Below are 15,840 nucleotides of genomic sequence, written 5' to 3'. Positions count from 1 at the left end.
ACAAAATGCATTACTTTTTCCTATTCACTCTTGTGATATGTTTAGATGTCTATATGATCTATGGATGACAGGAAATACTTAATCTTTCCTGATCCGACTTTTTTGGATTTAAGTTGCACTTTTTTTTCTCGGATCATCTACTCAAAATTTATTAACTAGTTAAGGACATCTGCTAACTTCTGTAGTTTCTTGTTCATAAACATCTTTAATGTATGGGCTCTGAAATGAATATCATATCATCAGGCAAAGTTGACCTCAGCTAAATTCAGCTATTATAGGTCCTTCTTGGTCATATAGCTTTTCACCTGATTCAATTATTATACATTTTTTTCTTCCAAATATACGGCTTTGAGTGTTCATCGTTAATTTTAATCCAGAATGTAATCATAAAGTGTTATTTTGACAACACTGGTTCAATACCTCTGCTGGTGGACAATCAGTCCCCATGGGTATCATCCACTCTGGTCTGTACTTCAGAATTGACATGATTTATAACAAACATGTATAAGATTGTTTGTTAATAAATTTTGAAATTATGAGAAATTAAGGTTTCAATGCCTTCAAGAAAACTTGACCTCAGATATTTTTGGCTATTTTTGGGGGTACTCTAATGTCATCTAGCTCTTAAAATTAGCTGCTCAGGTTATTATTCATTTTGGCTTTCAAATATTCAGCTTTGGATGTTCCAAATAAAGGTCAATCAAGAATTTACTTTAATCATTTATTTTATAATGTGTTGTTTCAATTTTTATAGGGTTTTGTTTTGGCTAAAAGATAAGACATAAAAATTGCAAATTAACCCTTTCTGTGGCAAAAATGAAAATATAAAAGACATTCTTTTCAAACCTGCTTTATTGTGCTATAAACTCTTTAATCACAAGTACACTTGCTTTAGTTCTTAATTCATTCCAGATTACAATATCATTTTCATATTTCTTAAAAAGGTAAAAAATGTTGGTATTACAAATACAAAGGTAGATATTTTTGATATTGCAATAAAATGATAGTATGATATTCAAAGAGTAACATTCCATTAAGAAATATAAAAATATTAAGGTTAAATTTCTGCTTAAATAATCATTTAAGACCGAAAAATACAATGTTGTGGCCTATATCTATACATTTTTGTTTTAAATTTAAAGTAAAAATTATTTTTATGGTCTTAATTTGATGCAGGAACACAATAAAAGAAAACAAAATGTAAAATTGATAAACCTTCAAAAAAAATTCTCCTAAAATATTATCAAATTTGTTCATCTTCTCTAGTCAACTACTCTTATTGCTGATGTGTATCTTGTAAATATTCATATTCAATGTCACTCACAGAAATGTGAGATAATTAGAAAAGAGTCAACCCTAACCCATGTGCCATCTGAAAATGTGCTGGTGTTTATAAAATGTATTACAAAGATTATGAATATAAATATTTATGCAATCATTTGAATTGACTCTTTGAAAAGTCCCATAAGGATACTGAACTAATCATCATACCAATATTTTCATCATTAAATGATACAATAAATGTCCTGTCGGATTAAGGTTTACTACAGGTATTTCTAAAACTCCATATCTCTTTTATATAAAACATATAAGTTGGTATGCCAAATAGAATTGGTCTATGCTTTAATAAACTAGGTTAAATTCATATGCCAAATAGAATTGGTCTATTCTTTAACAAAGTAGGTTAAGTTGATATTCCAAATAAAATTGGTCTATGCTTTAACAAAGTAGGTTAAGATGACATGCCAAATAGAATTGGTTTATGCTTAAACAAACTAGGTTGAGTTGATATGCCAAACAAAATTGGTCTATGCTTTAACAAACTAGGTTAAGTTGACATGCCAAATAAAATTCGTCTATGCTTTAACAAACTAGGTTAAGTTAAAATGCCATATAGAATTGGTCTATGCTTTAATAAACTAGGTTAAGTTAAAATGCCAAACAGAATTTGTCTATGCTTCAACAAAGTAGGTTAAGTTGATATGCCAAATAAAACTGGTAAATGCTTTAACAAAGAAGCCTAAGTTGATATGCCAAATATAAATGGTCTATGCTTTAACAAACTAGATTTCAATTATCACAATTACCTTGCATATATTTTTAAATATACAGTAAAGAAAACAAATACACACATCCAAAGTTCTGCTTTAAAAATAATATCTCTACATTCCAATGTATTTTCTAGAGTGTTGTCATAAAAAAAGCTTCATTTAACTACCTTAAAGACCTATTTTTCTGCAACACAACAATTCAATTTCTCTATGCTTATTTGACTGCTTAGAAATCATATTGTTTTATTAACATGAAATGTCAGGATGAAAAAAAAATCACAAAATATAATGTCAACTGTTTGATTTTTGGAAGAAATTGTCATAAAAGAAGAGGTTTCAGAATTGATAAATTAAAAAAAAAGATTTAAGGTATTTACTTTAGACTGTTGTGTTAAATATTTACTGTTTCTTTGGGCCACGGATTTTTAATTTGTTGGTTTACGTATTTTTTCCATGAAAAAGTCAGGTTGGTCAGTCGGGGAAAAAAAAGAAAAAAAATATCTTTCAAGACAGAAAATTATGCAAAATAAATATATATTTCACCTTTCTAACAATATGTTTGTTATGCTATTTTGTCATTATTTCTTAAATTTTAGTTCGGTGAAATATTATTGCTCAGCTGTCATAAACAACGCATGACATTGTCTAATAATTTCCTGTTAAAAAAAGGGGAGGTAAAATGTATGCACAGACAAAGACGAAATTAAATCGTCATTTTACCAACAAGAAAAATAGATTCGTGTAGCTCTTAATCAATTCCAGAAAACTTGGTGAATAATAATCTTCAAGCATGAAGAAAACGAACTGATAAAGAAAAAATGTAAAAACGTCGTATGAAAATAAGTTCCAACACACGTGTCAAAAATGTAATAGACTCGTCCAATGGAAAAAAACGAGAATATTGGGTTAATCTGTTGTCATGCATTCCCGTTTTTTTTATCCAAATGGACAATATTTTTTTATTATCTATAAAACAAGAAAATTTCAAATGATTTGTTAATATTCAGTACTTTAATTTGATGTCTTTCACCTGTCCACATTTGGACAAGTCTATTTCATGGGATGATGCATCTTACGGACTGATGGCAAATAAGGGAAACAAACTTATTGTGTAATTGGTTTTAAACACAGGTTTCGTTCCGCAAAATTATTTGCGCAAACGACAATTCAAGGTCAGCTATAATTGATTGCTATAATTGATTTGTCTATTTTTAGAAACATAAATTGGAAGTTTTATTTTTTCACAACAGAAAGTGTCTTTTTTGTTAGTGATTAATGCATTTCATAAAAATTGAATATTTTTATTATTTTTCAGGGATAATGCATTTGTTAGGGTTGGAGGTAATATAAAAGCATGAAAAGTCAATTTTATTTTTATTCTGGAAATCGGCAAAAAACAGGTCAGCTGATCCATAAACCAACAAATTAAAAAATCCTGGCCTTGGCTTGAAATAAAATGCATTTATTCAATTATTTTATCCAGTTGTTTTTTCTTGTGATGTTATGTTGTCATTTTCCTGTCCTTGTTATTTTATTGAAAATCGAATGGTTGCTTCCGAGATTAGACATGAAAAATGCAAATTACCCATTTGTACATAAAAACATGAAAAATGCCCCTATGATATGACTTGTTAACAGTTATGTTATCATACAAAAATTGTTTCCTCCCACTATTATGCTCTTTTGTCAATACTGAGTATGTGAATACAGACCAATCCAATACTATTCTTTTTTACTATCTTGACATACATAACTTTGAAAGTACTTAGACATACATATTAATATAAATTGAATATATATTCAAAAATAAACTATAATACATGTACATACTTTTAAGTAAATAACTAAATAAAGAAAAGATGTTTAACAACAAAAAATAAATACACAACATTTTAAAAGAAGGTATTTAAAAAATGTAATGCAAAGTGATATAAATATACAAAATTGGAAATAAAGTGAAATTAATGAGCAAAGATCAATTGGAAACAACAATTAAAGTGAACACAATTAAAAATGAACAAGCAAATAAAAAAAATAAAAAATTATCACAAACAAATTAAAAAATCTAATTTTAATATGCAAGGAATTAATTCATACTTTTGAATTATCCAAGAGGCAACAAACTAACATACCATCTTCTCATAAAAGCTCTACATTTGAGAAACTAATACTGCTTGCAGCTAAAATGTATTATGATTAGACAGTTAAATTAATGCTTTAGGAAAAACTTTCTGGAGAAGGTTGTATGGTTGTTAATTAGTCAGGGATAAAAAGAATGTATACCTATTATTATTGAGTATAAAATTATTCATTTATACGCAATGAAGCAAGAATTAACAATTTGAATAACAAATCAAACACATCTTTGGAAGACCTATGTTTTTCGATGTACACACTCAAAACTTAGCTGATATGTCCATTTATCCTTGCTATATAGGCACTTATCTACATTCAAAACAAATAAATATATATTTAAAATTATATAAAATGATCATTATGAAAAAGGTGGGATTATCTTTACAAGATTTTCAAATTGAATACACAAACAACATAAACTAATTTTTCTAAATCTGATTTATAATTAGATTATTTATTTCTGATAAATCTGCATTATTTCACACAAAACATCACTTAATCAAGGTTTAATCACATAAGGAAAATAACAATACTATATATATACATTTTCAACAATACTCAATACCTTAACAGCAAGAAATATATTATATATTGGCCAATGTTTATCTTGCAAATAAGTTTTCCTTTTTACAATTGAAAACTGAATGATGTAAAACTCTATAGATATTCTAAAAACAATGTTTCCTTAATATATTGATTTACAAAAATAAACACAAAAATATTTTTTATTCCAATTTATAAATGAAAGCTTATGAAAAATTATTAATTTCCAAAATAGTTATCTGAAGCCAATAGTTTTTATAAAAAAAGCTTACCATAAAAATATATTGAATTCCACTGCCAACTGGACCAGCCACTTTAAACATACTGCAATTTCAGTATCTATAGTAAATATTAGTTGGCAAATACTTGGATTGAATCATTGTAACCATGATTTCTCTAAAATCTTCCAGAAACAACAACAGTGTGAGAAAAAATACAATTCTTGTACAAGATGAAGCAGATTATCTTTAGCAAAAATTATAACATGATTCAAAATCATAGCAATCTTCATCCAGTCTAAATAAAGTTTTGCATTTCTTTCGAACTTTATAAAAACATGTTCAAGGGTGTATACTTAGGTGAGGTTTAGGAATGTTTATCAAATGTTCGAACTCCCTATAACACCCTTTTTTCCATTCATATATATACTTAAATAACTCATAAAAGGTTATATACCAAAATTTAAGTAGATCTTTATATTTCTATTCTTCCAATTTGGGACTAAAATAATACCAATGCAAATATAAGTAAAAAGTTCAGGTCAGCCTTTTCCGGCCACTTTTTTTAAAATGAAATATGTTGGAAAGGAGCTTCATAAGCTATTAATATCATAACAATATTTTGTTTGCACACTAATGCTCTTTTACTTAATATAGTATCATTCTTAAAGCACTGTTTCTTTAGATAGAATTACACCATCATTTTTGCAAGCAATTTATCCAGTAAAATAGTCATTCCCATGTAAAAATTCATGTTTGGTATGGATATAAAGTCTGCCCTGATAAGTATATAGTAAAATTGTTTAACAAATAGTGTCAAAAAGTTATTTTCAATTGGTCAGATAATTTGTTTCCCTCATTTACTGTAATACATGAACATTTGATGTACAAAAAGGGTTATAAACTGGCCAATACATGTTTCTTTATATTGTGCTGCTAATGGGAGGGATTGATCTCAATCTAAATATGCATATTTACTGTTAATAGGCACTTAAACAACCTGCAACTGGAAAGAATCTAACATCGTTGTAGCAGGATTTCATGATAAGAGGTTAGATCTTGAATAAATATTTGGCACCGTAAAATGTAAAATAAATATTTTCTCCTAAATATTATACATGTAATTCAACACCTATAAAAACAACAGATTTTGAGCACTAAATTGTATGTTCTTTCTTTCTTCTGTAAATACTAAAGTTTATAATAATCTACATAACAAAAACAACTATAACAACAAATCTTTTCTGAGCACATTTAATACTGATTATGAGACTAACATAAATGTCAACTATTGAAAACTCCAATGATGTTCTTACAATTATCAGTCAGCCTTTAATGAGAGTTTATTATGAGAGAAATTATGTTTAAAGAGGTAGGAAGAAAGATTGGTGTCCAGGATAAGAGATTGGTCTTCTCTGTAGTGGACTAATCTTCAGAGAAGCTTTATAATGAAAGGCTCTAGTTGACATCAGAAAAGTTGACACTTATGTTTTTATCATAGTTTTCAGTATGGGAATACATATACTAAAGAATATTTCATCTCCAAAAAGAAAAAAAAAAACTTTCTCATCTTTTATGATTTATTTATGGAGAAATACCATGAGACAAACAACAAAAGGCTCTGGTAGGTGCAGCATGATAGACCACAGTTTCATAATGAAAGATATGTGTATATCAAAATGGTGTAAAGACTGAGATGTATATTTGAAAAACCAAATTTTATTAATAAAATCTAGAGGCTTTTAAGTGCCTGTGTCACTCACCTTGGTCTATGTGCATTTTAAACAAAGGACAAAGATGGATTCATGACAAAATTTTGTTTTGGTGATGGTGATGTGTTCGTAGATCTTACTTTACTGAACATTCTTGCTACTTACAATTTTCTCTATCAATGATGAACCTTGTTCATTAGTAACAGAGGAAAATATTTTGTAAAAATTTTCAAAAATTTACCAATTGATAAAAATTGACTATAAAGGGCAATAACTCCTTAAGAGGTCAACTGACCATATTGGTCATGTTGACTTATTTGTAGATCTTACTTTGCTGAACATTATTGCTGTTTACAGTTTATCTCTATCTATAATAGAATCGAGGGAATAACAAAAAATGGCAAAATTTCTTCAAAAGATACCAATTGGGGGCAGCAACCCAACACCCAGTTGTCCAATTCATCTGAAAATTTAAAGGCAGATAGATATTGACTTGATAACCAATTTAACCCCTGGACAGATTTGCTCTAAATGCTCTGTTTTCAAAGTTATAAGCCAAAATCTACATTTTCCCCCTATGTTCTATTTTTAGCCATGGCGACCATCTTGGTTGGTTGGCTTGGTCACCGCACACATTTTTAAAACTGAATACAATAATAAAGATTGTGGCTAAGTTTGGCCCAGTAGTTTCAGAGGAGAAGATTTTTGTAAAAGATTACAAAAATTTTAAGGGATCAACTGACCATTTCGGTCATGTTGACTTATTTGTAGATCTTACTTTGATGAACATTATTGCTGTTTACAGTTTATCTTTATCTATAATAATATTCAAGATAATAACCAAAAACAGCAAAATTTCCTTCAAATTACCAATTCAGGGGCAGCAACCTAACAACCAGTTGTCCGATTCATCTGAAAGTTTCAGGGAAGATAGATCTTGACTTGATAAACAATTTTACTACATGTCAGATTTGCTCTTAATTATTTGGTTTCAGAGTTATAAGCCAAAATCTACATTTTACCCCTATGTTCTATTTTTAGCCATGGTGTCGATCTTGGTTGGTTGGCTGGGTCACCGGACACATTTGTTAAACTAGATACCCAAATGATGATTGAGGCCAAGTTTGGTTAAATTTGGCCAAGCAGTTTCAGAGGAGAGGATTTTTGTAAAAGTGAACAATGACAGACGATGACGACGGACCCCAAGTGATGAGAAAAGCTCACTTGGCCCTTTGGGGCAGGTGAGCTAAAAAAGTAAGATCTTATGAATTCATCTGCAACCTATACAGACAATATATATATATACATATTTATATAGAAGTATATTGAAAGGATCAACCAGCAAATTTATATATACAGTACTCCATCTCAAAAAACATAATATTCCAACTCAAATCATTTTCAAAAACTCAGAAAGGAATACTGTGGATTTATTTATTTTCTTGGTTACCAATTATCGTGAATTAAGGAAAACTTGCATGTTCATGGATATTTTATTTCATGGTTTAGTCGAAGTCTGCATACAAGTCTATAGAAAATTTGGTATTCGTTGTACATTTAATTTCCTGGTTCACCTGTCTCCACAAAAACAAAGAAAATTAGTATCCAACGAATAATAATGAATCCACAGTATGTTTTTTTTTAATATAGAGACACATATAAAATATTCCATCAAATGTCTGGTTTAATCCTCTTTTTTAAAAATAAGAGCCAACCAAAACTTGCTAATATTATCAATATAATAAAAAAGAGAAATGGATATATAAACATAATTTTAAAGGCACACATCGCATTTTAAATATGATGGCCCCTTTAGTTTTCTGTTTGAAACAAGATGCATTACTATTCTTATTAGCATCCTTTTTTTAATGTCAAACCTGTTGCATTAAATTTCAAAGAAATTTAAAAAGACTAGGCTAAAGACAGCATTTTTCAATAGTGCTACTACAAAATATCAGTCAAAGTGGTTGCAAGCAATAAAGGGTAAAGATTGCATTAATTTTGCAATGGGAACTAAAATTAAACATGCATCGTGTTAAGTACTATGAATTGGAAATATGTGCAAATACAAAATAAAATAACTACAATTTAAAGTATTATAGAATATAGGAGTACACATTTCATTGATACAGTTCTTAAAATACTCACGGATACGAAGTATAGAAAGTTGCTCAAGGCACTATAATTTGTTTATCTATCTCACAAATAGAGCCAAATAAGGGATTTGATTGCATGAATCCAATCTTTACCCCCAAATAATTGCTATATACATTATAATAAAGCTCTTTTTGAAAATATGTTTATCACATTATAATCATACAACAAAATACTATATCTTATATAAAATATATGACAAATGAATATGCCCATTCTTAGTTACAACCAATTATCATACCATTTTCATACAACTTGCACCAGGTTTTCAACACATAAACTGAACATATCAGGTGATCTCACTGTACATCCTTTTATTCAAAGTAAAACTAGGAATTATTTAAAAAGAATGAGATCATCTGGAACTTTCTGGCAGTATGCTTTCATCCTCAACAGTAATAATATATACCAACTTTAAACTGTTTCACCCAACTGCACAGAGTTAATACCAACTGAAATTAAACAAAATGATTAAGATTAAAGAAACAACATATTCAAATTAAAATACTGTAAATTCAGATATTATTGTGTGCATTTATCTTTGTGATTTTTGAAAAATGGACTAAGTTTGATATTTAATCTTTGCCACTTCATGAAAATCTGCATACAGATATATGTATCAGATATAAGAATGTTGCCACACTCTTCCAGTCACATTATTCGCATTACTAAAATCCTCACAGTAGTATCGGAATTTACAGTAAGATTGTATAAAACATTCTTTATATTCATTGCATGGATTGACATAAGGCACCATTTCCCAATCAATCCATAACAACATATTAATATTTGAAAAGTATTGGTTGAGAAGTTATGAAATTGATAATAAAATTGTTTACATATAGATACATCTTGTGGAGTTTGCATCAAAGTAAAAACAACAGCATGATATCCAATGCATATGATATTAAGGATACCATGATTAACCAGGTTGTTCTTAAAATATCCTGAACAGGAAACGTAAATTTGCTTAATGAAATCCCCTTAGAATGATTTTGAGTACAATTAAGGAGTTAAGCCTCAAAATGTTATTAAAAATAAATATGCATTGACTATCATGCAAATCTGTTCATTTGCAATAATGACATTCCCATCCAAAAAATGACAAAAATGACAGTCTATATTAATACCACAAAGTAATATAGTTGAGAAAATAATTCATAAGCGAAAGCATAATGTGTTTAACCAAAGTTACTATTTCACATGGTCAATGCTAAGGCTACATCCTTCTATGAATAAGGTTACAAGTTATTTCATCTTAATAAAAGGAGATATTGAGTAAACATCAGTAAGATGTCAACTATACAACACACACATCTAGGTCAACTTACAGTTTTAACCAATAATCGGGTGTCTTTACAACATAAAATTTGTTTGTTAGACTTAATTCTATCACTCTTTAAAATATGCTACATACCTCAAATTTATAAGTCCTAAATTCTTAATTATCATACTGTTGATGAATCATCTTGATTTCCTACAAGACATATTTATAGGCCATAAATTGATGTTTTGTATTTTTTTCCCGCAGCTTCAATACATCAGGTGATATGATGTAAAATAAATTTTAACTGAATATGAAATTGTTTGCAAACTCTTGATCCCTATCAGGTTTTTATTTGTTGATAACCATTGTGCAGCAAACTTGTTGTCAGCCCATCAGTATTATACAAGCAATATGTTTTGTGTTGCCTTTATGATAGTATGGAATAAAGGTGACCATGTCTAATGACATATCAAAAGAAAATGATTATTGTTGTAGATAGTTTTTTATTAAGATTAACATCGTTAATAACTTTATTAACTAACTTTCACTTTCTATTTATATCTATAATGTCGTCATAACAACCTCTATTGTTATGTTACTTTCAATAAACCACTCAACTGCAAAATTTGTACTTCACTGTTCACTGTAATATTGTCCTGAAGAGGCCACCCGTATAAATTCTTACCATGAGGTAATTGATTGGTGTTGTTGTCTTTATTACATTTTATTTTAAGATTATCATAGTGAGATAGTTATGTTTTAAAGAAGGAAATGTTTGAAAGAATGCAGTTTTGAACTGATACCAAGCAAAATTTCATTGGTGATTAATCATTTCATTGGTAATTAATCATTTTATTAATCAGTTACCTTGTAAAGGTATAAGTCTGACATAATGTAATCCTGAGTGTATATGACCAAGATGAACTACATGTGATCCACTTCCTTCAATTCCTTGCCGTGGTTCATAAGTACTTATTTGGTCAGGATTTAAGGTGGAAAGTACACAAACTTTCAATGCAAAACAATGACATAATGCTCTAATAATAATTTCATCTCCGAATTCTCCTGGTCTGCTCATTCTATCCAAATACTTCTCCCAAGTTTCATTATTTGTTGTTAGCCATTTTGAATAACTTTCTCCCTGAGGTGTGGTTGGATGCTGCCTAAGAAAATTTACCAATCTGCGTCTTAGTTCATTTGCTCTCTCATTTTCTGGAGTAGGATTCAGAAAGTGTCCCATCTGTTCAGAAGCTGCATGGTATAAACAATTTCCATCTCCAGCAACATTTTTCACACCAAAATTATGACGTTGTGCCAAATCTTCAATATCCTTCAAATTGTTGTTCTACAATAATTAAGTGCCAATGATTCACATACATTCATGATGTTCACATATAAATGTTTTAATGTATCAACTGAGGTATATAAATCAATGGTAAAATAAATAATGAGATGTGAGGTACATGTATATCTTAAGATCAATCTAAGGTCTTTCAAAAGACATATGTCTTTGTCAATATGTTGCACTCATAATTTCCTCCATTTTAGATACGTTTCAGTCAGTAAACAAGTATTTGCGACCATCAAACCACCAATCGATGCTGTCAGATCTTAAAATACTATATTGTTACCTTGATTCTAATAAAACTGACATAAAACAACTTGATATTATTCATTTAAAATCTGTCATAAGGATGATATCTCATCTGCACTTCTTCATCGCATTAGTTGTGAACTAATACCATGCAAATAAGTGAGGTTATCCAATCAAAATTGAACTTACAAGCACTGCTGCATTAGAATGTTGGTTTTGCAGACAACAAAAAGAATAACAATAAAGAATTTCTGGCAACTGAAATCAAGCTCAAAATATTTGAACTGCAGATAAAAACTTCTTTCACTCTTAAACCATAATATTATTCACAGTACTTCAAATTAGATTTTTAACTGAACCTTCATGAACATTTGCAAAAAAAACCATAATATAACCAGAAGTAAAAAATTTAAATGAAAAGAAATATATTAACAGTATAACAAACAGAATACATCTGCATTTTAAAAAGGAATTTAAAAAGTGATCAGTTTGATAATAAACAGGCATATCAATGTTTTCTCAAAACTAACTGGTAACTAACACAGAGATCTATCTAGCCTGCTTTTAATTTTGAAAGTAGAAAATTATATGTAGAAAATTTTAACCTGAAAGTTATGCAGAACATTGAAAGTCAATGAACCATGGCTAAACTTTAGGTAACAGTGCCATACAATCTCCATGGAAATAAGATGTACCAATGCTCATACCACTACATACCAAATATCATTGACCTACCATGCACTTGTGATTCCCTATAAAGTGACCTAATCACAAACTATTACATGTAAACTAAGCAAAAGTTTTAAAGTCAATAGACCATGACTTAGGAGGTAGGGCCAAATTGTTTCCATGGTAATGAGATATGCCAATGATAATACAACTGAGTACCAAATGTCACTAACCTACCACCAGGGGTTCCCCATAGACTAACCTAATCACAAACTAATACATTGTTGACACACACTGTAAGAAACAGCATGCCTAAGTCTAGAGTTTTTGGCGAGACAAAATTTGTCTAATGAGTTGTTGTCCATTCGTTTGATATGTTTTGTCATTTAATTTTGCCATTTGATTTATAGAGACTTTACGATTGAATATTCCTCAGTATTTTTGTGATTTTACTTTTTAAATTATTATTATTGTTCATATCGTATACTTCAATGTTGAAGAACAATAGCTTGCATATTTTGTAATTAAGTGATATCAGTTAAGTAAAGTAGCACATTTTTTTTAAAACAAAAGTAACGCTTCATATTGCCACATTTCTTACTTTCATATTAACATTTTTCAAGGGTATAGGCTCCTGAGGCTGCTGTTGCCTCATTGCAGAATTTTGATGGTTGGCTTGCAACTTGTCCCTTTCCATGTCAAGTCTCACGTCTTGAGGGCTTGTCTGATTTTGTGCCTCACATTGATCACTCTTATTAGAAGAATTTTCATCTTCATTTTCTGAACTGTCTGAACTATCTTCTTTTGCTTCCATCGTAATTTCAGTATCATTTCCCTGTAAAAAATTTAATGTCTTACAAAATATGACCACAACCAGCAACCAGAAATCATCATAGAGGACATTTACTAGAGTACTAGAAACTAGTCTATCATATTCTGATTATAGAATTTTCCCCCTATATATATATATGTATGAATAAAATTTGTGTTTTAAACATGTATCACCTTCACTGATGATCCAATGGATGAATCTGTTGTAGAGTTGTCACTTGTCATATTCATTTAGGTTACTGGATCTTAATATCAATTATGACAGATAATCTGCAATCAATTCCATCTTCATGCCTAACCAAGGGTCCGGAAACGGTCATATATGCCAGTCTTGACCTAAACTGGAAGTATTTTGTCCTAAATGAGTAATTGGGATTTAGGACAAATCTTATTTTTTTCCAGAAACAATTTCGGTCATTTAATGTCATTTCGTTGAGATCGAGTTTCTAACATTGTCTAAATCGTCATTTTGAACTTATTTTTTGTTTGTTATCCTTTTCCTGTTATAAAACTGCCACTCCAGTAAAGTGTTATAATCCTGAGGGCCCTCCTTATAACTATAGTAATGCCTCGGGGAAATATTGGCTAATGATCGCTAATCTCTTTACCTGTGTTTTTAATTAAATGTTCTATTGATCACAAGCTCAGAACCAATATTTTAAAGAAATTAAAAGTTCATAACAACTGTCTGCATTATTTAATTACTTTTCTCAGCTTCGACAATTGTCAATTCTGATTTAAAATTAAATTAAAATTAAATTAATTTACGTAAACAAAATATTGTTTCACTACAAATACACATGCTTTGTTTACTAATACGCATGCTTGAATTGCTCTTCCGAAAATTAGACACTAAATCGTAAATTCAAAATGATTTCATGCGAAATTAAACAAGTTCAACTATTATAATTAATATTCAAGGTAAAACAGTTAAAAAGCCGACGATTTCCTGTGAATTTGATAAACAAAACTAATCCGGAATTGGTCGTTTTACTATTGTCGTAAAACATCCGGTTATAATTTTGTCTTCAAAATGGAAAGAAACGTAAGCAAAGTTTGAGAAATTTATCGTTTTGAGTCATTAAAATCATTTCATTTTTAAACTGTTGCCTTCCTTTTATTGCTCAAGATCGATTTTAAGGGAAATGGTAGGGAAATTTCTGAAGTAAATGCGATGCAACAGTTAAACAAGTTCGTTGATGCTACAAGTATGACTGTATGAGCATACACGCAATCTTTGTTTGAAAAAGGGCACCAACTTTTAAGTTATCCGAAAATGACCGAAATTAGGTGAAAAAATTTCCGGATCCTTGTGCCTAACGTGTCATGTACTGTGTTACAACTCTAGATTCTAGCTACTGATGAGCAAAGGTAACAATGGGCCACTAATGCTGAATTTTTTAGATCATTTTAGTTGGCTGAATGGTCTTGAGTGCTGGACACAGAGGACACAGTATTGTCACGATATCACAATAGCATCGATTCCAATCCCAGCGAGGAAAAAACAAAAATTTGCTTGTAATTCACTAATTTTCCTTTGGTCTATAGTTAATTGCCTCATTTGCCTAATTGGCAATCATATCACATCTTTCTCTGTTTGATACACTGCACAATTATTGAACCTGTAAGCTCCAACTGCTGATACAGATATTCCATATTTACATTTTACTTAAAAATAGTCCACAAAATGAATTTACTAATTGCCATTCATGAATGAAGGCATACAACAAGCAAACAATCTGATGAGGACTATTTTCAAACAACAGAGATGAAAGAGTATGAAATGTCATAGGTTTGATATTGTCTGCAACTCCCTAAAGCATGTGGCATCTAGGAGTTAAAAGTAGAGTCATTATAATATGTCTTCCTACAGAATAACTTTGTAAGCTAACATGTTATAAATCTGAGAGGCTCTGTCAAACTTTCCAATGCCCCTTGCCAATCAATATATAAAAAGTGTATTAGCACTGATTATTTATATAATCATCATAGGTGCCAGGATTAAAATTTGTACGCCAGACACAAGTTTTGTCTAAAAAGACAAAGCTCAAACAAAACCATTTTAAGAAACTGCTGAAATAAACCTTTGATACAAATTTCACTAATATATCACCAAACATGTAAATTCATGACGCTTCAAATGTATTTTTCCATTTACAGTGAGATGCTTATAGGTGTTACTGTAAAATTTTACCTATAGCTCAACCTGTTTTTAAAATTGTCAACACAATATAGCAACTTTACCTGACAATATAGGAAAATAGGTATTTAGTCGGATCTTAACACGTACTTGTGATTTGGTTAAAACCGGTTTTGTTCAAAATATACGAAGAAATGTTGAAATGTTCAGGACTTGATTAAATCCGTATTTCGGTAGGATGGTGCAAGCATACGATTTTTATTGCTTCTTACACTTTGAGAAGCGAATTATCTTCAACTACTTTATTCAAATATTGTGTAAAAACGTTACTTTTGAGCTATGAAAGTCAAGTGGCTCGAGTATTTTTCTGAGGAAGTTTTAAAAAATTGCAAAGAAATATTTTTACATTGGGTTAGCTTTCATTAGTCTTAACTATCTATAGATTAACAACTTTTGGTTATATTTATAATTTAGAATCATCATTGAAGGTGGGGGACGATTTCGCAGATAATTAATTATATTGAT

The 15,840-nt window shown here is 29.8% G+C and overlaps 1 protein-coding gene across 3 annotated transcripts in view; it reads right to left on the bottom strand.

The window, feature by feature from the left end:
* Positions 1 to 834: 834 nt before the first annotated feature.
* Positions 835 to 15,840, bottom strand: part of LOC143069023 (uncharacterized) — a 47,806-nt gene continuing 32,800 nt past the window's right edge. For all 3 annotated transcript variants that reach the window (XM_076243451.1, XM_076243454.1, XM_076243453.1), the window contains 4 exons: positions 12,946 to 13,179; positions 10,949 to 11,426; positions 10,232 to 10,291; positions 835 to 9,266 (listed from right to left, as the gene is read on the bottom strand). In XM_076243451.1, the coding sequence (XP_076099566.1) occupies positions 10,263 to 10,291; positions 10,949 to 11,426; positions 12,946 to 13,179 (741 nt within the window). In that variant the 3' untranslated portion in view covers positions 835 to 9,266; positions 10,232 to 10,262. The remainder of the gene's footprint in view (positions 9,267 to 10,231; positions 10,292 to 10,948; positions 11,427 to 12,945; positions 13,180 to 15,840) is intronic.

This window comes from Mytilus galloprovincialis, chromosome 3 (assembly GCF_965363235.1).
Source record: "Mytilus galloprovincialis chromosome 3, xbMytGall1.hap1.1, whole genome shotgun sequence".
In the NCBI taxonomy this organism is placed as follows: Eukaryota; Metazoa; Mollusca; class Bivalvia; order Mytilida; family Mytilidae; genus Mytilus; species Mytilus galloprovincialis.
The sequence above is the reverse complement of the archived record's forward strand: the minus strand, read 5'-3'. Positions and strand labels throughout refer to the sequence as shown.